Source organism: Lonchura striata, chromosome 10, assembly GCF_046129695.1.
Source record: "Lonchura striata isolate bLonStr1 chromosome 10, bLonStr1.mat, whole genome shotgun sequence".
NCBI lineage: Eukaryota > Metazoa > Chordata > Aves > Passeriformes > Estrildidae > Lonchura > Lonchura striata.
Window position 1 is genome coordinate 16,457,071 of NC_134612.1, and position 24,076 is coordinate 16,481,146.

General features: G+C 45.2%; 1 protein-coding gene across 1 annotated transcript in view; it reads right to left on the minus strand.

The window, feature by feature from the left end:
* Positions 1-10,918: 10,918 nt before the first annotated feature.
* Positions 10,919-24,076, minus strand: part of IL1RAP (interleukin 1 receptor accessory protein) — a 47,233-nt gene continuing 34,075 nt past the window's right edge. The window contains exons 9-11 of the mRNA XM_031505632.2: positions 22,175-22,324; positions 21,203-21,346; positions 10,919-11,628 (exon numbers count right to left, since the gene is read on the minus strand). Coding sequence (XP_031361492.2) covers positions 10,919-11,628; positions 21,203-21,346; positions 22,175-22,324 — 1,004 coding nt within the window. The remainder of the gene's footprint in view (positions 11,629-21,202; positions 21,347-22,174; positions 22,325-24,076) is intronic.

Sequence of the window (24,076 nt, forward strand, 5' to 3'; positions counted from 1 at the left end):
CTTTGAAGGAGCACAGTGAAAGAATGATTTCAAGAAATATCCAGACTTTAAAAAACTCCATGTCTTCAAACTGGCAAGGGTTGCTGAAATTCCCCCTGTTGTGCTTATTGAATGAAATTGCTTAATTAAACCTCTGAACCATTAGTGATTGCATTTGAGGAGGCAAAGACAGCATCAGAGGTCTCAAAGGAATGGTAAAGGGCAAGCAAAGTACTTCATGAGAGGGCAAAGAGAGGCTCTGGGATTAGCCTTTCCAAGATCCAGGACATGAGAGTGGTTACAGAGCATCCCATCACTTGTACTGAATGGATAATGAAACCATAAGGACCTGGCAGCAGGGGTTTGATGAAAACAAGCATGTCAAATCAACCTGAATCCCTTGAGAACCTTAGTGACCTGATGGAGAAGAGGGGACCAATGTTTGTGATCCTAATTGGAGATCCTGGTTTTCAATTATTTTTCCTTTCATATGTTAACTGAGTAATTGGGCTGTAATCACTTTTAACTCACAGCACCAAGCAGCTGGGCAAGGAAGTGCTGATATTTCTGTCATTCCTCTGGTACATTTTTGTCCCACCAGTTTCATTATATCAAGAGCATCTCCTGCTTTCTTACCTGCAAAAGCTCATGTCCCCACCATAACAGATGACACTGGGAATTTTAGTACAGACCTTTATAGATCAGCACCCACAAGGCCATTGCAGATCATAAATGTAGTCCCAAAACAAAACTCTGTGAAGTCCAGGACAAAAGGCTGGGTCTCGTTTGCACTGAATTTTTGAGTAATTCTTTTTTAAAATTAAGGGGTTTGTAAACTCCCCATACCTTTATTAGGTTTTTAACCAAAACTTTGGCTAAATTCTTGCTCTAGCAGTTGAGTGCATTTGTGAACTACATTCTGTACCCAGCCTTGTGGGTATGTGCCCAGTGTCAGCCAAGGGGTGAGTCTCTTTTCCCTTCTATAGCCTATTGAGATGCTTTCTACAGCAAGCAGAGAGAGAAAAGAATTCTAATCTTGAACCAAATTGCATCTAAAGAGATCTGCTTTGCCCACCTCCAGCGTTTTGAGAAAAAGCTGCCATTCCTTGACATGGTGCAGCATTTTCTGATCCCCTCTACCAGAGTCCCCTTCAAACTGGGAAGCATGAGACAGCAGCTTGGCAGAGCCTGCTTGACAAGACTTGACATCTAAATTGAACATCCAGGCCTCAAGTTCCTGATTTGATTGAAAAGCCACTGGAATTGCTTCTTGGTGACTTGTGGGCTGCAAAACTGGCTGTGTGCTCCTGCAGATAAGGGCTCCTTTGTGCCGCGTTGTGTAACGGCTGCCACAGGGTTGATGTGGTCCAGGCCAGAAATAACTTCTGCATAAATATTTTTAGCAAATACTTTCTGCTCTCTTGAAATACACTGGACAGCTTGAAGTGTGTGTATCTGTGTGTGAAGGAGGTGGGGGGGGGGGGAGCTAGCAGGGCTCCCATCAGGAGCACAGAGCAAATATCACAGCGCTCCCGATGCGCACGATAACGCGGCCGGAGCTGACGCCTCCTCCCAGGAGTGTCCAGAGCAAGCAAGATGTCTCCAGAGAGCTGCCTTATCAGAGTGGCAAGGCTTGCTGGGCTGTGGCACAAATATCAATGAGCCCAGTGCACACAGGAGGTGGATGCCAGCACAAATGCTCTGAGCAGGACTAGCCCCAGGCAAGCCCTGAGCTGCCAGCCTATCTGAAGGGCCCCTTCCAAGGCATCTCCTGAGCTTTCTGATGTGCTTAGAGCAGAGGGAACTGCTGGTTCTATTCCCTGTGGACATAACCTGCCTTTTGTTCTGCACCTGAAGGGCCCTGTCTGACTCCAGCTGTAGAAAACACCACTAATCTCTATAGATGAGTGCACACATAGCAAGGGTTAACAGGGAAGCACAGCTGCTGGAAGACCCCAGTGACAAGAGAAAAACAAAATGAACCCTTTACTCTCATACATTAGTCCTTACACTAGGAGTCCAAAGATGCCTGAAAATGAAGAACAGGACAAAGTAACGTATTCACATTTTCTCCCCACCCCAGAGGCACTTCAGAAAAATGTGATACACTGGCAATGTGCAAAACAGCCCCTACTGGCTATGGCTGGTGGCACAGTGGGGAAGGTGCTCGCTGGTACAGATCCCATGTCTTTAGAATTACTGATTTTCTGACTATTTCTGTGCAGAGCAAGTCTGCACACGGTGCCAGGCAAGATTCTCTGTATGTCTCTTCAACATCAAACAGATCAGGAGAGAAGGAGTAGTAAAAAGCTGGGAGGAGGGGATCAAGAGAGGAAACAAAATGGTCTGGATTGATGCGGACTGGGATTGTCCACCATAGCCTGTGTATTGCAACTGCTAGTGAAGGGGATCTTCATAAATAGGGTTAACTTCACAAAAACATGGAGAGGGAGCAAGAACACTGAAGGCTGTTAAGCTCTCTAGTTAAAATATACACTTGGCATGCAATAGGACATGAGGATATGTGAGTGAGCAATCCTGTCTAGTGCACTCTGCAGCTCCTGGGACTCTGCATCCCTGAAACTCAAAGGAGCTTGTTCTGAAATTGGCAGGGAAGCACCAGCACATTTCCCTTCAGTTTTTCCACAGAGACAAGACAGAATTCCCATTTCAACTGAGCAAACTGAGCTTAATGGCTGCAAAAATTTCTTCCTCTGTTATGAAGCCCGCATGTAACCAGGGGCAATTACCTAGACTAAGGTATCAGGAAGCACTCAGATATCCACCTTTCAGAATCTTTTATCAAGGGAGGTAATAAGTCATACTTTACCACAGTTATCTGTAGGAGAAATGATCTCTGGTGACCTTCGCAATGTGTCTCAATCCAGCCCCAGTTCTCATATCTTTCTGTGAGGGTTAGCTTGTCTACCTGTATTCATCAGACACAGCTGATGTGATTAATAAATGTTGACTGATTATTTAATGGGGTGACCTCAAGAGAGTTGCTCGAGGCAGTAAAGGAGTTGTTACAGGTGGGACTTGTTGCAAAGATTTTTCCTTTCCACCTGCTAGCAATATTACTTAATTATTTGGTGCCTTCTAGCTTTAAAAAATGAAGGAAAATATTCATGTAACTAATCTAATATTAATCCAGTCTGCTCTGCTTGTGCAGACAGGAATGAGAGATAGTAAGAGCTTCAAACTTTCCCTAGTTATAACAGGACAGAGGTTGCAGCACAAGGTATTTTGAAAAAAGGGCCAAATGCCAATCTGAGAGGAAAGCAACAAAAAATTAAATAATGAAGTAGGTCCAATTTAGTGATAAAGGTGACAATGGGGAATGCTGCTAAGGTGGCAGCCAGGCAGTCAGGAATTCTTGACAATAGTCCTAGAGCTTGCTTTTGGGCAATTCTCTCCTTATTCCAGTGTTTCTGTAAAAGCATTGACTAAACAGAGAATAATAAAGGTTGCCTTTAGTCTATTAAATGAGTGGTGACAGTTTCACTTTGTAGTAATATAATGGAGAGCTGCTATTTGCCTGCCAAGTACTGTATTTCCAAAAAAGGAAAAAAATAAAAGAGGAAAAAGAAAGAAATAAGAAAAAAATAACCCTATCATAAATAAAAGTATAAAAGTACAACTGGAAGTTCCAGGATGAATACAATTTTTAAACTGGAATGATGTGATCTACTTTCTCTGCCACATCTTTCCTTGTCCCATATCCTTTCATAAGACCACCTACTAGAGACTAAATATAAGCCACTGGCCCAGCTGAAACAGCCGGTGACAGGAGGTGACACCCTGCAGGCTGCTCTGATCTGGCTGCTCCAGCATTTTGTGGTAACTGGCAGACACGTCTGCACACAGACGTGGGCCAGGCTGGCTGATGAAGTCAGTGCTCCAAAGCATCTGTTGTGTTGACCTCTGCACTGGAAGCAGGGCCAAAGTGAACAAATTTAGCGTACCTCGAGGAAGTTTGCTGTCAGACAGCTGGGATTGCACAAAATAAGAGTAAAGTCCCTTAGAGAAGGAGTTCCCTGACATTCACATAGCACCTGGCACACTCTTCCTTAGCCATGGAGGATAGAGAGTAAGAACATGCTGGAGATTGAATTATCTGGCTACTGATGGAGCAGGGGGGTGTAAGGGCAGGAGATAAGCTGCTGTACTTCAGAGAATTAGTGAGAGAATGCAAGCAAGCAGGTTGGGATGGAGTGCAGGCAGATGGAGAGCCCCAAGCACCTGCTAAGTCTGCCTCTCTCTAATAGTCAGGGCGGTGTGCAGAGCAGCTGGAAATACTTGGATGCTGCTTGTGTGCATGGCAATGGTTACCAGGAAGCTTCAGACTAGGACAGGTAAGACAGAGGGGTAACTAGGTTAGAAAATGAGATGGGAAGCTAAATCATCTTGATCTAGTTTTACAAAGTGGTGACCTTGGATCCCCCCTTGGCATAAAATTCATGTAAGAAGAATTGCAAGCAGCTGAGCTGGACTCAGCAAAGCATTAAGTTTGGAGTGAGTTCTGGGCATCTTCCCAATTATGTCTGCGTGTAAGAGCTTGGCAGGAGTGAGAGGCAGCATGTGGGAGAGGTCTGGCTCACTGATAACAACAAAAAGAAACAGGGTGTCTCCAAGGAAAAGGTTAACTTAGCCCAGTCACTTAAGTCTTCTTATTTAACCCCCACAAAAAGCAATAATAAATGCTTAAAATTAGTGATATGAATGGATCCTGATGACACTGTGGGCATTTATTAAACTGTAGCCTTGAAGCCCTCAAGGGAACAAGGAGCACCAAGCCAAGACAGCAGAAAACTGGGATTCAGCACTAACAGAGCAGCCTAGCAGGGGGTCTGATGGTAATTTCATGAGCTGGGTAGTAGCTACATATTAACATACCCCTGAAATACTCACTTTTCTTTATTCAGGTCCAACTTGGTGCCAAATGAGCCAAAACTATTGTTTGGGTCAGGTAGGACTCTGACAGTATTGTGCTTCTGGAGTGGATGAAACCTGGCAAAACAGATGTGCGTATCAGGGGGAAACACCAAATATTTGTTGGCTGATTTGGGGTGGGTTTTCTTCATGTATGCAGATCTGAAATGGATAGTAAGTGGGTTGAAACACTGATGTTAAATGCAGGTAAATGAACATGTACCAGGGAGGCTGACACTGAATGGGAGCCAGCAGCTGCTCTCTCCTGCATCCCCAAATGGAGCAGATGCTTTCGAGGCAGAGATGTGAAACATAATGATAGATGTTACTCTTGCTTGCCTCCAGAAGGGAGCATGCAATTAAAATGTAAGCATGAATGGAGCAGAATTTTCTTTCAGTGGCAACAGTGTTCATAGAAAGAGTGTGAGCAAAGCAGAAGGCATGGATTGCTGTCTGCACAGACATCCCCATTTGTGTTGGCAGTGTACAGAGGAGAGAGCTAGTAAGGTATTATCCACAGCCAAGTTCTTGGACCTGATACACAAACATGAGTGTGATTTGAGGAGCTGATACAATCTGATATGCAAACATGTTGATTTTTTCCAGCAAGCTGTAAGAATATAGTTTGAGGCTTTTCAATTGCTAGAGGGCTGGTTAGGGAGCTCACGGCAGCACTGACCTAAATCTTTAGTAAATCTTAGCAGACTGGGAAACTGCAAATACTGAAAACTGAGAATGCTGGGCCAATATGCAGAAAAGGGCATTTATAATCAATGCAGATCTGATTTGTTTATAATGAAATCTGCTTTCCAAAGGAAAATGCTGTTTTCATTTAAGTTGAAATGTTTTAAAAGGCACTAGTCTTGACAAAGCATGTGTAAGCAAAACAGCAGTGAAATACCAGACTGATTTTGATGCTCTCAGTATAGCACATTTTGAGCTTTGTTTAAAAACTTTTCAAAACGTATTTATGTTAAATAAAATATAATTTTAAATGGCAATCACGTTTTCCATTTTCATGGAAAATTTTGATATGGTCTTGTGCTGATTTTGTTCTGCTTGAGGACAGAAGAGCAGGAAAAAAATAAAATCAAAGAAATGGGATTTGCAATGAATGGAAAACTCAAGTTCTTTGTGATTATATCTAGTGCACTGCAGGCTCATTCCCAGACTGATCAATATGGAACTGCCTATATGTGGAATTTCAAGGTGTCACTGTAATCAGCAGTAGCCAGTGAAAATGGCTCAATGGGATCAGATATTCCCAAATGATCTTTTTCCATCAATAGTACTTCCAACTTGGCTGGTAACTGTGGGTACTTAGATGTGGTAATGTTTTGTAAGCATCACCCTGCACACATTAATAGCAGGCTTTTGGGTCTTCATCCATTAACCTATAGATCTCAGAAAGTAAAAATTCATTATTGAACAAGTTTCTCACGGGAGTCAGTGGCTCAGTGTCTTCATGGCTGATCTGGAGATAAATAAAACATCATTTGCTAATAACCACAGCAGATGGAACAAGGATTGCCTGTCATCGCTATTTCCCGCTTCACCAAGCATGCAACGTGATCTGCCTTGCCTGATGAACTGGCCCCAGGCAGGCACAGTGCACTGTAACAAAAAATTCATCTAAGATCATGCCAGTGGAATGCCCAGAGACACCTCAGCCATAGAACTTCCTTGGGAAAGGTGTTGGACATGACAAGCAATCAAGTCCAGTTTCCCACTGAGATGCAGTGGGATGAAGAAGAGTGTCAGTGGGAAGCAGTGAGTATCTGCAGGTCAGGGACTTCCCTTCCTGGTTCAGCCCAGGCAACAGGAGAGACACTCTGCCACCTATTTCTCCTATTTCTGACACCTAGTTCACCTGAGGCCAAAGAAAAGGAAGAAAAAAACCTTTTGGAAAACAATCCTTTCGTGGATAATGGATTGTCAGGTGATTTAGCAAGAGAATGCAAGTACTCCCACAAACAGAAAAATACCTGAAAAGTCTCTTTGCTGCAGCAAAGGAGTAGAACCATCACCCCATCTGGAAGCAAAACCCGGGTTACACAACAATCAGGCACAATATTAAGACTGAGGCTGAATATTCACTTGAACAAATACTGATGATTTGGAAAACTTGTCGGTGTTTTCAAGCCAAATGAGTTTGTGGCAGATACATTTTAGTGAAGTACAAATCATTAGCCTGATTACAGGCACATCAGTGGAAATGCTGTGTCCCCTCATGTCTGGTCATTACTGTGTCTGTGCTACAAAGAATTCAAGTCATATTCTTCTGTAAACCTATTCTGTAAACCTTCTGTAAACATAATCTGCAGCATCTCTATTTGTCATTAACATCTTTGCAAAAGGAGCCTGCATAGTACATTTATGATGCCATTTAAGAGCCACAGCCTTTTCCCAGCATGACCAGTGATGGTATCCAGTGTGAACATCCATGTGAACAGCAGTCAAACTCTGGCACCTCTTTCACCTGGATTTGGGCAGGCACTGCAGGGTCATTCATGTTGCTTTCTGCTCGGTCCATAATGTTTTAACTTGTGCATTTCCAGAACAGCACCACATTTCTTTGGATGCCAGGTGAGGCCAAATGCCTGTGTGGTGAGCAGGGAGCACATAGATCCCCCTATAGATCCTGATATGTTCTGCCCTCCCCTGCTTGACATGACTCTGGTTATACTCCTAGGCTGGGTGTGTCACACAGGGCAAACACTGTCCTAGAGGTGGTGCTGCCCTTCATAGATATTGGTGGTGAAGCAACTGTGGAAGATAAAATATAAATGTGGAGCAAGGATTAAAGGTTGGAAGCATTTTTTTCCCTATTTCTGGCATCTGTTGGTTCCTTCACAATCTTGTCATTGTTTGGGAAAATGTCTGCTATAAATACACTTAGATCAGATGCTCTGAGATCAGCATCTAGTGTAACAGATGAGAATAAAAATCTGTTTGATGTTAGAAAGAGAGTTTCTTTTAGTTCTTGCAGGTTAGTGATTCATCTGGCATTTCAAATGTGAGAAGCAGCCCATTATTTGCATGTCCAGTGGCACTTGCTAGGGAGAGACCTCCTAGGCACCAGAACTTTGCAGTCACTAAAGTGAAGACAGGTTGATGTTGAGGTGGACCTGGTGGCTTGTCTGTGTCCCCTAACTGTTTAGTTACCCATGTTCATTGTCTTCCTGACAGCACCAACCTTCCACAGTTTAAAAACCTCTAGGTAGCAGTGGAAATACTGTACAAATGGCTCTGCACGTCATCACCTGGTAGCATTCTACTATTGCATGCCATAGGTAGGATATTCAACTTTGTATTAATGTTTTTATATTAACATATAGCAGAAATTCTACATATGTACTAACCCTGCTCCTGCTGAACTGTTCTTTTGAAAGAACCATGTGGGGTGAAGGAAGTTGTAATACTGTGCTGCCAGTTAACTTTGGAAATTACTACATTTTTTATTCAACTGGCAAATGCACGTGTACCAGAGAAGAGAGCAGTGACTACAGTCCATCTGCACCAGTAGGTGTCAGATGGGACATGAACAGATTTTAACAGATTTTCAGAGAGTAGAATTCAAATCTGCAATGAGTTTGTTCTGGTCCTAAAGTAGGACATTGAGATGGGATATAGGGTATTTCTAACACTTTCCTTAGCATGAGAGACAAACTCAATGGAAATTGGTTCTAGGGCTTCCTCCCATATCCTTGCTCAGACATCCCTCCAACATGAGGGATGCCTTTGGCCTCTGGGATCTTGGCCTTGGGAGGCAGGATCTCTGCACACACTGTAAATCCACCATGTCTCACTATTTGTTACAAGAGCAAACAAGACCCTGAATCCATTTGATGAGTCAGAAAAGAAGTGGGGAAAATTGCACTGTCTCTGTTGAAGCATCAGGAAAAGCAATGATCATTACTAGTTTGTTTTTCATGAAGAGATGACAGTTTGCCCCAAAAGCCTGCATTTGGCCATTTTATGCATCTGTGAGGAGCTCCAGCTGTTGTTTCCTCTATCTATGCATTGTTGTCGTCAACCAAGACAATACCACATTCAAATAAGGGTGAAGTCTGTAAATAAAAGCTGTTTAAATGCCAACAAATAACAAATATGTTGACTCTGGAGGCTGATTGATTACAAATTATTTATATTTTGCTGCACTTTTCAGCAGACTAACAGACTTACTGACAGTACCATCCCACATTTAATTGTAAGCAACTGGAGTAATGTCATGGCATTTTGATTACGTCTTACAACACATCCTGCAATGTGTCAGCTTGCTTTCCAAATATCTAATTCCTGCTTCTCCTTTGATCACTGAGAATAGCCACATATAGACAAAGCTTTTCTGAGTAATTTACAATGTTTCTGATGGAAATTAAGGAGAAATCCACGCCTGGAAACTTCTCCAGAGTCTGAATTTTTAACTCCTATGAGTTTGTAAGGTTTGTTGCCCTTATTTTATTTTGATTGACTCAGCACCAGGTTTTTTGGTTTCTATTTCTCAGTCTTTCAGGAAGCTGTTTCAGTTGCAAGAAGCTCTTAGGATTCAGCTCACAGAGGCTTCTAACAGGAGAACTGTCAGCTGTGCTTGATCTCAGAAGGAAAGGGTCAAAAAAAGTCAGGGCAATACTGAGGAAGAGGGTCTGCTGAGGGAAGGAAAGTGATATATGAATTATAACTGGATTTCAGCACTATTAAAATGGGTGAGATATGGCCTCATCCTTCCTCACAGCTCCAGCAAGTTCACCTGAGGCTATCAGATAGGGGTCCTGGGGCCACCAGACCTTGTACCCCAAGGGCTCAGATCATATTTTCAAGGCAGAAGAAAAATAATTGCTTGTCAATCTGATACACAATTACTGGACTGACTAGAGTGGTCAAGGGGACCTTTTTTGGTCTTATGGAAAGAAAACAAATGCAGTGTATTAGCAGGTCTGTCATGCCAAAGCATCAGCTGAAGGCAAGCAACTGACTGCCGGGATTAGCACTCTTCCTTAGTGGGGAGAGAAGTCTTTACACAATGTGGAATGAGGCAAATGAAGTTTTCAGTGCACGAGAAGAATGGGAAACACTGCTGACAGCCAGCTCAACAGGCTGAAGAAACAGCAGCCCCAGGGAAACTGTTCAAAGGCTTTTTTGGTTATTTAATGAAGTGTGGTTGAGTTTTGACCCCTCAGATTCAGCGCTGGAGGTTCTCTGTGAGCATTTGAGGTCTTGCTCCTACCCCTGGGCTCATTAGCTACTCAGAGATTTTTTTTTAATCATATTCCCTGTAATGGTTTTCTTTCCTGCTGCATGGAAGGCCACTCAACTGACAGAACAAATTCCTCATATGGTGAAGCAGAGATAGGGACCAAGACCAGGAGCCCATGGAAAGCTCAGGGAACAGGAGGGACCTCAGCCAACTTGGGCAAAACATATCTCCAGGCATAGCCTGGTGAACACGCAGCATTTACCAGTTCCTGTGGAACTTTTTACAACAGCAGGTTAAAGAAATCAATTTTATTTATAGAGAAAGGGCTTGTCTTGAAGCTGTTGAGCAAGTTCTTATAGACCACAGTGGATAACTCGGTGGCAGGGGCTCCCATTACCCTCATCAGCAAAGTTTTAGCCTTTGCAAAATGCAGGCTTGCTCCCCTTTGTCCAGAGGTTACTACCAGCAGGATGGCTTCTCCCTGCTCCCTCCCTCCCAGGCCCCAGCTGGGACCTGCCTCCAGCACCCGACCCCAGCAGCAGCCCTGCTGCAAACACAGCCACGGTGTGGAAAAGCAACGCCAGAGAAACACATGTTCAGCTCCACTTTGTAATTTAAATTCTGGCGAAGCAGCCGGGCGGGAAGCCCCGGCCGCTGCTCCGTGCATGGCCCAGCTCCCTGGCTCAGGTCAGCAGCAGAGCTATTGCTGCAGTCCTCCATGGGGCACGGCGCTGACACAACGCACCGCGCCGGCCCGCGCGTGGCAAAATATCCTGAGGCCGCGGCGAGTTTCTGTCTCCGGCCCGCGGGTCAGAGCACGTAGAAGTCGTTGTTGTTGGACAGGTCACTGTAATGGCAGAGGGCGAGCGCGGGGCCCTGCGCCGGCGGGGGCTCGGCCCGCGCCCTGCCCTGCGGCGCCTGCGGCGGGGCCCTGCCCGCGCCCGGCGGGCAGCGCTGCCCGTCCCAGCGGGGCTCGGCCCGCGGCGCGTGCCCGCCGCCCGCGCACCGCGGCCCGCAGCAGCGGCACGCCAGGAGCTGCCTGGCTCGCCGCTTGGCCTTCGACGCGGAGACCGAGCCCGTCCGGCCCGGCGTGAGAGTCACGGGAGTGGCACCCCGGGGGTCGGGCTGCCCTTTCAAGCGGCTCCTTCTCCTCTGGACGGGGTCCAGGCTGATGTCGGACTGCGAGGAGCAGCTCTCGTTCCAGCCGGCGCTGGCGCTCAGGCTGCGCAGCGGCAGGGCCAGCCGCAGCGCCTTCCAGAACTGCGAGCCGGAGCGCTTGGACTTCTCCCCCTTCCAGGTGACGAAGGAGACGGATTCCTTCAGCTGGAGGATGCTGGGGTGGGTGCACTGCAGCGGCCTGTACTCCACCACGATGAGCTTGGTGGCTATGGCGTTCTGGCACATGATGCCCAGCTTGAACTCCAGAAGGCTGATGCTCTTCTCTGTCAGGTAATCGGGACTCAGGACCACGATCATCCTGCGGCTCCTCTGGATGAAGTCGAACACGGCTTCGGTGGTATCTAAGAGTACAGGGGTAGAGGAATTGGGGTGCACAAAGAGAAGGGAATGGGGAGAGAAAAGCTAAGGAAGCTGTTCGGTGGCACACCTGCACAGATCCCTCTTCCCACAGAGGGAAACCTGGCACAAGCTCTGTGACTTTCAACTTGCCCACACTCCTGCAGGCAGCATTTTTGCTGTGCAGGGGGTTTTTGAGAAGGCTGAGGTGGTAAATGAGAAGACAGGATATGCCATGATTGTACTCTTGACTTCTGCACAGCATCACTCATGCCCAGAGAAGTGCAGGCATTTGATAAAGGGTGGGTCTTGTTTGGGAACCAACTGCCCACAGCTTGAGCAATTCTCTGCATTAGAGCATCAAAGCAATCCTGTCATCCTGCCCCAGCTCAGACTGCAGGGGCTGACCCACCTCCCCACTGTCATGCTCTCTCATCTTTAAACCTCCACATTTAGAAAGCAAAAATGTCATCCTTAAACCCCTCCACCAATTCCCCTGAGCATCATGGGAGGTGGAAATTATGTCCTTCAAAGCATTTCTTGGGATTAATTGCAAGTTGTAAAGCTCAGGAGGAAGCTTAGCTGAAATGGTGCCAGGCAAGAGCAACATCTCTTTTATTACCAATTTTGAAAAGCAGCAAACATGAAGGATGTCCTTGGACTTCTACCTGTGGCTTGGGATGCAGAAAGTATATTGAAGGTGTAGTGGCTAAAGGGTGGGCAGTGGAAAGGCTCAAGTATATGGCTGTGGCACTCAGCAATTTAACAAAAGCTGAGTAATAAAACTGTAAAATATTTCAAAAACCCATACACTTACAGTGCCGCTGCCTGAGATGAGAGGGGACCCAAGGACAAATTGGTGTTCAAGCAAGACAAAGATCATTAGAGTAAGAGCTGTTGTACATTCAGAGAGAAAAATCTGCCTCTAGGAATGTCTTTCAAATATCTGCTCTGGGAAGAAGGGCTACCTCCTGCTTCCCTTCCATTTCACACTGCTGAAGCCTTCAATCCTCAGGCTGGAGACTCTCCTCTCTCCCTGACAGCAGAACACTGCTCTTTTATATGAATAAAAATACTGTTCCTCCCTGCAATGGCAATGCCTCTTAATTCTCCCAGCACTTGGCTGTCTCTTATCTCACAGCAGAAGGTGTACTGTGTTGCATCTGAATGCACCTTAATATGGTACAGAGCAGTACTTTTCAAAGGATAACTAGCTGTAAAACTCATTGTCCTTAGATTATTTGGAGACCTAGATAGGAAAAATGATCATACAGTAAAATGCTAATGGACAAAGTAGGGCACTGTTCGGTTAATAAAATATTGGAATCAAAATCAAATTATTTTGAGGGTGTTTTTTTTCTTTTTTTTTATAAATAGTTTGGTGGGATTTTTACCCCCAACACACACAGGAAAACACTGATTCATTGAAACCAAAAGTAGATGGTAGTCAGTTCTGTCAGAATTGTCACTTACTACCATGACATGTTTTTACCACCTATTTCAAAGGCATAAAGAATTGGCAGCAATCTCCCAAGTCTAGACCTCATTCAAACTTTTCTACAAGTGATTGAAATCTATTGTGAAAACAGCCAGGTTTCAACAGTTTGTGAAAGAAAAAGCTCTTTTGCTGTTTGAAAGGTCTTTCTTTTTGAAACTGGAGTCACAAAACCACAGCAAAATGTAAGCAGGAGCAGCCCCTGGGAGATCTACCTGCCTGCTCAAAAAGCCCAGCTTCAATTAACATGAATTACTCTGATGCTGCTAAAAGGAAATGTTTTGATTGAGGTGACAGTGCTATTTTTCTTTTATCAATTCTGAATTTGCAACATATTTTGAGATTTTTTATTTTGAGATTTTGAGACTCAAGATTTTCCAGTTTGGTTTTTTTTTTTTTGTTTCTTTTGCAAGGAAGGTGTTCAAATTTCCAAAGATAAATTTGATTTTGAGAAAGGGATGCATTTAGACTTGGCTGACCAGGATACTTTGGGATGTTCAGTTTGCAATGTTTACTCAGGTCAGGAAAAATCCTGAGTAACACTTCACAATGTGCAGGTAGAATCTTCCCTCCCAGTGAAGCAGCACTGGATGGGACAGGCAGCAATAACACTGCAGGGGCTTGGGGATTCAATACTCTTGGTTATACGCTTTTCACTAAAAAACCTTCCATCTTTGCTAAAAGTTTGCAAAAGGCACTGTGTATTTTTACTGGTTTACTTGTGTCTTCCCAGTGCACCCCAAAGATGTAACAGATTATAAGGATTATGGTCACAGATCCCATACTCATAGACCTCAAATCCATAGATGGTCACAGGTACTCATTTTGCTAGTGGTCTGGAAGTGCTGGGCTGTCTCTCAACTTACCTGCAGGCAGGCAAACATGGGAAATGGGCAAGAAAGTGACTTGAAAGAGAAAATAGGAAGCTGACTGAACCTAGAAACTGATGGGCAAAGCAGCCTGGGAGTGAATTTGATTTCTGTGGTTTTGGCAGATTTCTAAAATTCTGATTTGATATTTAAAGCAGAGATTATGTTGCCTTCCCATCTTTCTGTCTTGTGATTGCCAAGTGAGCACTCTTCAGATCAGAGACTCTGTGTGTGCATGTCCACTGCTGTGAGCTATCTGAATGCTGTGTGTCACTGTGTTTCTGCTTAAATGGTCCTGGGAGCTCAGGTGCCTCTGCAGGCACAGCATGAAACAGCCAGGAAAATGTCCTGTTCCAAGGAGGAGCCCCAAATGATCTTGATGCTTGGACTACACACAATCATCTTTCTTTAACAGCATTTTGCAGATGTAATGGGAAGATGGTACTCATGAGAAATGCACAAGGACTGAAATGCAAAAATGAAAATGTTTTATTGAAAAGCAAAATAAAATAATACTGACACTTCACAGACCAAATCACACAAAGGCAAAAACATACAGAAAAGGGAAAACTCTGAACAGCTGTACAACATCAAACAGCACAGGAAGGGAAGATATTTTTTCCAATTCGTGCCACGCTGTTTCCCGATGAAAAAATAATGAGAAACTTTGCATGAGCTACATATTGATAAGTGTTAGGTTAGAGCACAGAAACTCAAATGAATCAACTGATTCAGACGGATGCTGTGACAGAATCCCACAATGGAAACCGTGTGTGGCATAGAATGAAATGACAGGAGTATCTGAGGCACTTGCAGATCTACTTTACAGTTGGGACTGGGCTTTACCCTTGGCCTGAAATGCCCCAGCAAAGCCAGTGGTAAAGCTCCTGGGTGAGGGGAACCTGCTTCTGGACTGCACGCTGCTCCCTCTGACCTCTCAGCCCCTTTCAAACCATGGCACCTTTTGCCTTGTGGCTGCTCTGCTGATGTCTCTCAGTAACTCTGTTCTGGGGTTGCAATGACACCAAAGGCCACTGCAGTGTATGCCTGAGAAAGCCCAGGTCTATTAATTATTTGGAAAACATTTTCAATAAAATCAGCAAAATACAAGATGTGGATTTAAACTTCCTAAAATAATGAGACTTACTAAAACATCAGCATAAAATCTCTTGGTAACTCAGACAAAAGTGAAATGTGATGTAGTGAAGTCTGGGATTTCAATTCAATTTATGAGTATCTGGGAGTCAATATTTTAAAAATCATATGGGAACCTAACACAGCTCTGTTTTGTCTTCAGGACCTTCCCTCTGCCTGCAGATCTGGCAGCTGATTACAGAGATGCTTAAAACACACACAAAAAGGGGAAGCTGGGCACAGTGACAGGGTTGCAATGGGTTCACCAAGCCAAGCACGGGTTTGGGTTCTATCTCTTATAAATGAAATTTTCTGGAGTGTGGGAAGCAGTTCTGTCCCTCCACAGACAACCACAGTAGAAAAGCTCATAACAAAACTTTTAAGCACCTCTGGGCAGAAGAGGAGCTCCACTGCCTCCAGTGAAGCCGACTGCAATTTTATCAGCTTCAATCAAAACTTACTTGGGTGGGAAAGATGAAAAGGACAGTAAGAAAGAAACCCTATTTGTTACACATCTGTACAGTGTCCTGGTTCTGGCCAGGACAGGGTTAGTTTTTGCAGTAGTCAGGAGGGGGCATGTCCAGGACACTGAAGTTATTCTACACCACCTTGCATTTGCAAAGGGTGGAGGGAAGGGGGTCTCTTTTGGAAATAAAGGGTCCCAGCAAAACACAGCTGGGCCAGCAGGGAAGCAGAAGGAATGGCTGGATATGGTCAATTGTCAGGGGGTTTTTCCATGGGAATTATTCATTTATTGTACCCTCTATCACCACAGTTATTGTTGCTAATGTTCATTTTCTTATCTCAGTGTGGTTTCCAGTAAACTTTTCTTATCTCACAGCAGGATCTTTATGTTTTGTGCCACCAGTTCTCCTCTCCCTCCCTCCCTCTGTAGAAGGAGGGAGAGGGGGGAAATGAGGGGCACATGGTTTCAGGGGGAGCCCTGAATTGTGGGATACCATTCCTAAACACAACATACAGTACCTGACTAAGGGAATGGGGGCTGTAGCTCCCTGCAGCCCTGGAATAACATTATTAATCATAAAATGTTAAGGGCAGAAGGTTTTCCTGACACCATTCAGTCCCACACCTTTAAGGCTGGGCTTTTTACTGGGATGCCCTCAAAACTCCCAGCTCAGCTGGGTGAATAGTGCATAGACTCCTAATTGTAATGCTTTTATAGTGCCATTATGAATGCTTATGCCTCACCCACAGGACACGAACAGGACAAATGCATGAGTCAAAGGTGACTCAGGAGCAACCATCACCAATAAAAATAAGCATACACTTGGTGTGTGTAATACTGAACTCCACAATTCAGTGGGCAGGTCCTTGCACTAAGAGCTGCAGGAGTATGGAGACACCCCCAGAGCCTGAAGTTTTATTTGAAAACACTATGAACCATAGCACCAGTCAATGCCAGGGCCCCACTGTGCTTTGGTTTGTCCTACAAGAGAGATTAAAATCCCCTCCTCAGCATGAACTGTGTGATGGGGGTTGACTCACCATGCCCTCTCCTGCTGAACCAAAGACACCTACACAGCGGGTTTTTGTGCTTCTGCTTTGTGCAAATGTTGCAGAAGCTGAGATACACTCTCTGTTCTGCAGCTTTGGGCTGGAATCAAGATGGGGAGAGACTTGCTTTGTAAAGCCAAAGCTCGTTTAAACCTAAACCCTGAATTAGAAATGGCAACATTGTTCAAAACCAGGTACTGAAGACAGAGTCTTTATAAAATCATAGAATAATTTGGGTTGGGAAGAACCTTCAAAGGCCACACTGCCTGCAATAAGCAAAGACATATTCAACTGGATCAGATTGCTCACAACCTTGTCAAACTGGGCCTTGAATGGTTCCAGGGATGGGGTATCCACAACCCTTGGCAACTCGTACAGTGTTCTACCACCCTCATTGTAAAATATGTCCTCCTTAAATGTAGTCAGAATCTACTCTGTTTTAGTTTAAAACATTACCCCTTGTTCCTAAAAGGGTAATTGCAAAAGGCCCTAATAAAAAGTCTGTCCCCACTTTTCTTATTGGCTCCCGTTAAGCACTGAAAGGCCACAAAAAGGTCTCCCAGGAGACTTCTCCAGGGAGAACATCCCCAGCTTTCTCAGCCTGTCATCACATTCTTACCTACAAGGATAGAACTAGTAGTTTTTAGGAAGTTCAAGTAAGTTTCTGGGGTGTCCTTCTGAGCTGGACTTATATCCATGTCATTCCAAAGACCTTGGAAGCACCTTGCATGATGCTGTCCCCCAGCCAGTGGCAGAGAGAAGTAGGCAGGCTTAGTAGTACACTAGATTCCTTGTAGTGCTTGTAAAGTCCCTGAGTTTACTCTACAAATAAACATCTCTTACATGCTCCACAGCCTGTACCCATGAGAGATTTCCCTGGATTTCAAACAGCTCTGAAGGATCTGGGGCACTTGTGAGATTGCAGAGTCCCAGAGACTGTTATTAGGTGTGCTACAATACAAATAGCACCCAGTAGAGTTGTGGGTGTTTTTTTTAATGCTTCTCTAACAGCCATTTCCCATTGCCAAACTACCTGGATGCATCTGCTTCAAAGGCAATTTGGGGAACAAAGATGAGGAGCTTCAAAAGTCCATGCTCTTCACAATGCAGCAGGAGTCTGTGATCCCACAAGTGATTGGGACTACAGACCTGGGCCATGCAGGAAAAGCTGTGCACTGGAGCTGCCTGTCAAATTGTTCCTCAGCCTCTGCAACAGGGACTGAGGATCAGAAAGAAGTGAAATCATTTAGGACTGGAAAGAAGCTCTGTCCTGGATGCTAATGAAGGTCCCATTGGAACTGGCCATGCTATCACAAGGTGCTGAATGCATCCCACCTAGATCGCAAATTTAGACCTTAAGCCCAGGGCTTGTGTGGGTGACAACAAGGACATACATTTGCAGAAAGCAGGTGTTTGCATTTTCGGTCTCTTTAACAACAGAGCAATATCAAAGCTGCAGAGAAAACATGACTATCCTCTGAAATGCCTGGGACATGGTCCTTCATGGAAAAATCCCTGTGTTCCTCCCCACTCCCTGGCCTAATTTGTGGATTTTTGAGGTGAGTTTTGGTTTGTTTTCTGATTGTGTCAAACATTTTTCAGGGATATGCATCAACCCATCAAGGCTTAAACTCCTGCTAATTTTTTTCACTGGCATTTCCACCTGCAGCTGCTTCCAGAACCTGCCCTTTGGGAACTTGGATTTCTCGCCTTTCCATTTAATGACATTCAAGGCCGCCTTGGCCTGCTTCAGCTCCTTGACTTTGCTCTTCTTGATGGCTTTGTACTGCACTAGAATGACTTTGATGTTGCCCTTGGAGGCCATATTCTCTAGGCCAGCCTTGAGCTCCAGCAGGGCCTGTGTCCCCTGCAAGACGTAGTTGGGGCTCAGGACAACAAGCAGACGTCGACTTTTCTGGATGAAGCTCAGGGTTTCGTCTGTGACAACTGGGAGAAAGAAACATTGAGGTGGTTAGTGATGCCCAAGAACATGCTGCTGAGCTGCTGCTGTGACACCAGGTGACTCTTGAAAGGGACAATAAATCCTTTGAAGGCCCTCTCTAGACTACACTGGTGCTCCCCAACCCAGCTAGTGACTCCAGGTGGGACTTCCTACACCAGGGTTGGTTCCCACTGCCCCATACAGTGGCATATTCTCCATCACTCCAGACTACCTATAGATGCCTTTCCACCTTCCTATGCTACACAGAGATAACCAAGAGAGCTACACCTAAAAGGCACTGTACTGCACATCAGTGACACCACCCAGTGCTGTGAAGATGCCTTGTGACCAAGAGGGCTGCTGATCTCAGGCTGAGATTTAGCTTCCTTCTAATGACAGGGGAAAAAGCAGGGAAACTGCCAGCTGCATAACACATGAATTCAAGGGAAAGAGTCACCCTGGAGAAGTTTCAGGAAGCCTGAATGTCTGTGCTTACATCCTCATCTGGCAGATGTCCAGAATGACTCTGGATACTCCCTTCACTCCTCTTGCTTCAGTTTCCCCACACAAAATAAGTATTTATACCGTACCCAAGTGTCCTCATGGGATAATTTGCTTTGGTAATGCTACTGTCCTAACTCCCATTACTCATCCATCTGTTCCTGCTGCTGTCATCTATGAAAGCAGATTAGAACATTTTTAGAACTGACTCTGAGGACTTTTAGTGAAGTGTCCCAAAAATGACATCCTTTGAGCTAGAGAAATGTCATGGTAACTGTGGATCCTCTTTAATTTTCTAACATCTGCAGGTAGACTGTCCTTGGCCACCATCTCTAATTAATGTGAAAATCCCTTGTAAGTGTGAATCCAGGTCCTTGTACTCTCTGCTGCAGGATCTCCCACACTTCTTTGATAAGGGAACACTCTTGACTGGTCAGAAATTACAATGGAGAGTAAAATAATGCTGACAGACAACTTCATTTAGCTGTCAGGCACGTTTGATTAGTTCCTGTCAGCTAACTCACGGGATAATCCATCTCCCACTGTTTCTTCATCAAGGACAACATAACTCTCTACCCAGGACACAGATGTACACTCTGGAGGCATGACACCAGCTGCCAAAAGCTATTTCCTGGCCCGCTGTGCTTTCCTGAGAAGGAGATTAGTCAAATCCTGGCTAAGGAGCTCGGGGAAGCCCCAGCAGCATCGCGGATGGCAGTGCGGTGACAAACCACTCCAGCAGCGCTCCGCAGGGCTGGCACTGGCTCGAGGCTGGCAGGGACTAAGGGGAGCACAGATGGAAACGTTTGGGGGTAAGGTGAGGGACAGAGAGCCCAGAAGAGCAGTGCTGAGAGGAAAATGACACCCTCTAAAGTGAACAGGGCAAGAAGCAGCAGAGGGAACAGGAGGGAGATGGACATCTGGTGAAAATGACTCAGAGCAAACCTGTTCTGAGCCTGACAATGGCTCAATCAAGCAAATTGAGCCTGGAGGGTGCCCTGCCACATCATTCAGGTTCTCTTCAAGAAGGAACAGCACCAGGACTGCAGCTGTCTCACTGAGACACACATATTTATTCACCCTCAAAGTTTAAGGTGCTCCTAGATCCTGGCAACAATCTAGGAGGGAAAGATAACAGAACCCAGACTGATTCTGCTCCCTTTGTCAGGCAGGTGGGCTGAGAATCCAGCAGTCCCCTCTGTTCCTACTCAAAAGGGACACCCCAATGGACTTTCCCAGCACAGGTTTTGTCACCAGTGGGGTCCTGAGCCAAAGCCCATATATTCAAAGAGGGGTGGTCCGCACTGGCAGAAATTCAGACTTTGAAATTGTAATAGGCATCAGGACCATACAACCAACTCAGCCTCCAGAAAACTAAAAATCAAGAGTGTTGTCTATATTTGTGCCCTTGCTGTGGAACTTGCGTGAAAGTATGTATATCTGGATAGCTTCACAAACTTCCATTCTTGGTGATTCCCTGCCTCCCTGAAGCAGACATTATGTCCAGAACCTTCTATGATTTATCTCAAAATAGTAAAAAATAATTATATCTTACTGAAGAGATGAGTCTCACTACTTGCAACAAAGTCCTCTTAATAACAGCAGCTAAACTGATGCCATATTAGACACAAACTCCTTAATTAACAAGGATGAATGGGATGCACATTATCTTCTCACTGATTTTGACACCTTCCACTCCTTCCTGAAGTAGACACTCCTGGTTTTTACCAGGATTCTCCATTACCCTCTGTGAGCTGTTCCAGTACAACACTTTCCCTGCCTCTTCTAGCCTTGACTTTGTCCCATTTTTTAAGGCAGCTCAGAGGGCTTGCATGAAGGTCAGTTTTCTGGGTCCCCATGCTGACATTCCTGCACATCACTCCTGGAAAGAGAGACTGAAACAACCAACCACCATCCCCACAGCGGCCATTTTGGTGGCCTGGAGCATCTGCAACACTGTCATATGAAGCAAAAACATTAGAAGACACTAAAAAGAGTTCATGAACAGTGATAGGGAAAAAACCAAAACATAATCTGGATAGGCTTGTTGCAATCAATGATCAATACCTCAAAGAACAATAAAGGGGACGTGCACGGAGCACAGCTCCCTGTGAGATACTCACTTCCCCCAGGAAGGCTGTCTCTGTCGAAGATGCACAGCTTGTACCCAAACTCGTTCTCCAGGACTCCCCGCAGCGTCAGCAGCACAAACTCCTCCTCCTCCGCGTTGCGCGCGTAGGACACGTACACATCGTACTCCTTCCCGTCTGGGCAGGGGAGCACAGGGAGACACAAAGGGCACAAGGGACACCTGTGACACTGCCCATGCTGGCCCTTTGACTTGCAAGAGAAGCAGGTAGGAAGGCTCACTTGGAGCCCAGGCACTGCAGGTTTCCACAGACCACCCCATTCTGTCCAGGCTTCTTTTGTCTTTTGTCATCTTTGACTCTGCTCCCTCTTGCTGCTGTCTATCCACACGAGCAGTCCCACCAGACAGAGACTTGCACCCTGCCTACACCCTCTGAGAGCTGCTGCACCCCCATGGCAGGTTCACACCCCAAGCTGCAAGGGCTCAAACACCCTCCTCCTCCTCCAGAGGAGGAAATCTCACCTCAGAGTCCCTAGCAATGAACTCCCAGTAACAGAGGGAAGAATTGAGGACAGAACGGCGATTTCCACATCCATCCTTTTGGATGCCTTCCCACATTTTAAAGCAGATCACTCATGAATCCTTTACATAGAGTCACCAGGGAAACAAGGGACTTATTGAAACCTGATGACATATCTTGAAAATCTAGATGCAGCTGGATGATACAGATAGATTAGCAGGGCAGGGCCATGGGCAGCCTGGCATGTCCATGCTCCACCTCTGTAGAGAATACAGAGGACTTCTTTCTCCTTTTCCCTGAGCCAAAAGCCTGACTCCCCTTGCTCTAATGAACAATGACCCACACAACTGCATGTAGATAAAGAAATGGAAGGTCAAAATGTCATTATGCTGTGAAGAGGTTTAAAAATAGCTTATAGGAAAACTCCTATATGAAAATAAAGAGCCTGAAGCAGGATAAATAAAAGAAAGCATTTTAACTCCTTACCTAGAATGGTTTCATCTGTTCCAAAATGAGCCCGATAGAAGAGGACCATTTCAAGCCAATACACATGGTAGATGACTATGAGCACCACAACGAGCAGGATGGTGGCCCCCAGGCCACAGGCCAGCTCCACAGTGTACTTGGGTGCTACAACTGAGCACAAAAATAGACAGGGGGTCAGGGTTAAAGAACAGGTTGGACTTTCAGCTGGGCAGGAACAAGCTTCTGTCATGTGCAGCCAAACACCACAGAGGAACAGCCAGGAGCCAAGCTGACTCTTCAGAGTAAGGTGGCCAAGCCAAGGCTTTTCTGACAGGACACGTGATGGCTGGCCACCCTGGACCTCCATTCTGGGTTATTAGGTCTGGTTCTGCTGGCAGAGCAAGTCCAAAGCACAGGCTGGACTTCTGTCTCTGAGTGAGGCCCTGGGAGCAGCCAGGTGATAGAATGACATGTTGGTGTAAGAAATCTGCACAGTCCAAAGCCAGAACATGAACATGACCTTCTCAGCAGTATCAGCAAACTCTTGAGGGAACACAACTGCTCTGACTTCTAAGAGATCCAGATAAAGCATCTGCAGCAAAATAAAGGCAATGGTTACCATCCTCCTTCCCTATCAAACAGACACAGGTCTCGTGGCTTGTCCCAGACTGACACCCAGGCTATAACTAGCCATGGCCTGACTCTTTTCTACCATGAAAGAAGAATCAGAGTTCCTTACATAAAAGCTGAAATGCTTGCAAACAAACAGGGCAACCTGTGGGCATCAAGCCAGAACATCACAGGCCCCCTACAACTGTCAAACCACTGCTGCTTCTTTGTACTATGGACAAAAAATTTCTAACTGTATCCCTGGGCAACTCTGTGGCAGCTGATGTGCAGATTGGCAAATTGCACAGTAACAGAACAACAGGGAGTGGAAACACACCAAATTCCAATATTTAATAAGTTGCTAATAAAACTGAATTACAAAATCAAAAATGGAAAGAATTTATCAATGTTCATTAGGTGATGAGCAGCAGAAGTACATGAGAAGGAGAGGGAAATCATCCAGAAAAAGCAAGAAATGCATATGACCTAATGTAATGAAACAGTTGGAGCCAATATAAAGAGTCACTAAAAGCCAGGTGCTGAGGGGTTCTGGCATGCCTGATGCTCTTATGGGATGTGCAGTGGGATGGGCTGCACTGAGCTTAGCATAATGTTGCTCTGCCAGCAGCAGCTAGGGATGGTTCTTGGATTTTACTGTGGAACAGAGCAGGAAGAAGGAGTGGTGGGTAACCATGTCTGCTCAGAGCAAACCCACTCAACTAACCAAAAACAGATGTGGGGAGGAAAAGGGAGGATAGTACAGATCAGTCCACTAGAAAACAGTATTTAGGCACTGATATTTAGAGAAAGAATCTGAGTATTTCAGATTCACTTCTGTTACATGTACAAATATTATCACCCTAAAAGTATTATATATGGAGTATGAACTTACTGACAGATGGTTTCAGCCTTTCTTAGTTATGTGTCTGGTCTATTGTTCCTCCCTAACAATCCAGAAAAGGTTTATCTCAATGGAATGAGACTAAAATAGAAGGAGGACAAGTACCAAGAACACAAAGACGTTCCAGTAAAGACCTCCAAGAGCTTTCCCATGCTTATAATGCAGAGTAGAGGGAAGAAGGTGTCTGCTGTGAGCTACACAAGCCATGGCAGCATTTCCTGTGGGAGAGGGGAGTTCTGGCTTACACTAAAAGCAGGTGTTGAAGCTCTAGATGAGGCTGATAACGAGGCAGAAAAATCCACCTTAATCACAAAGCCTCACATAGCTTTTATTAGAGAGAGGTGGGTCTGGGAAACAGGAGCCAAATCTTTGATGATAAAAAGATGTTGGAAAAGCCCACATGGAACAGAGCT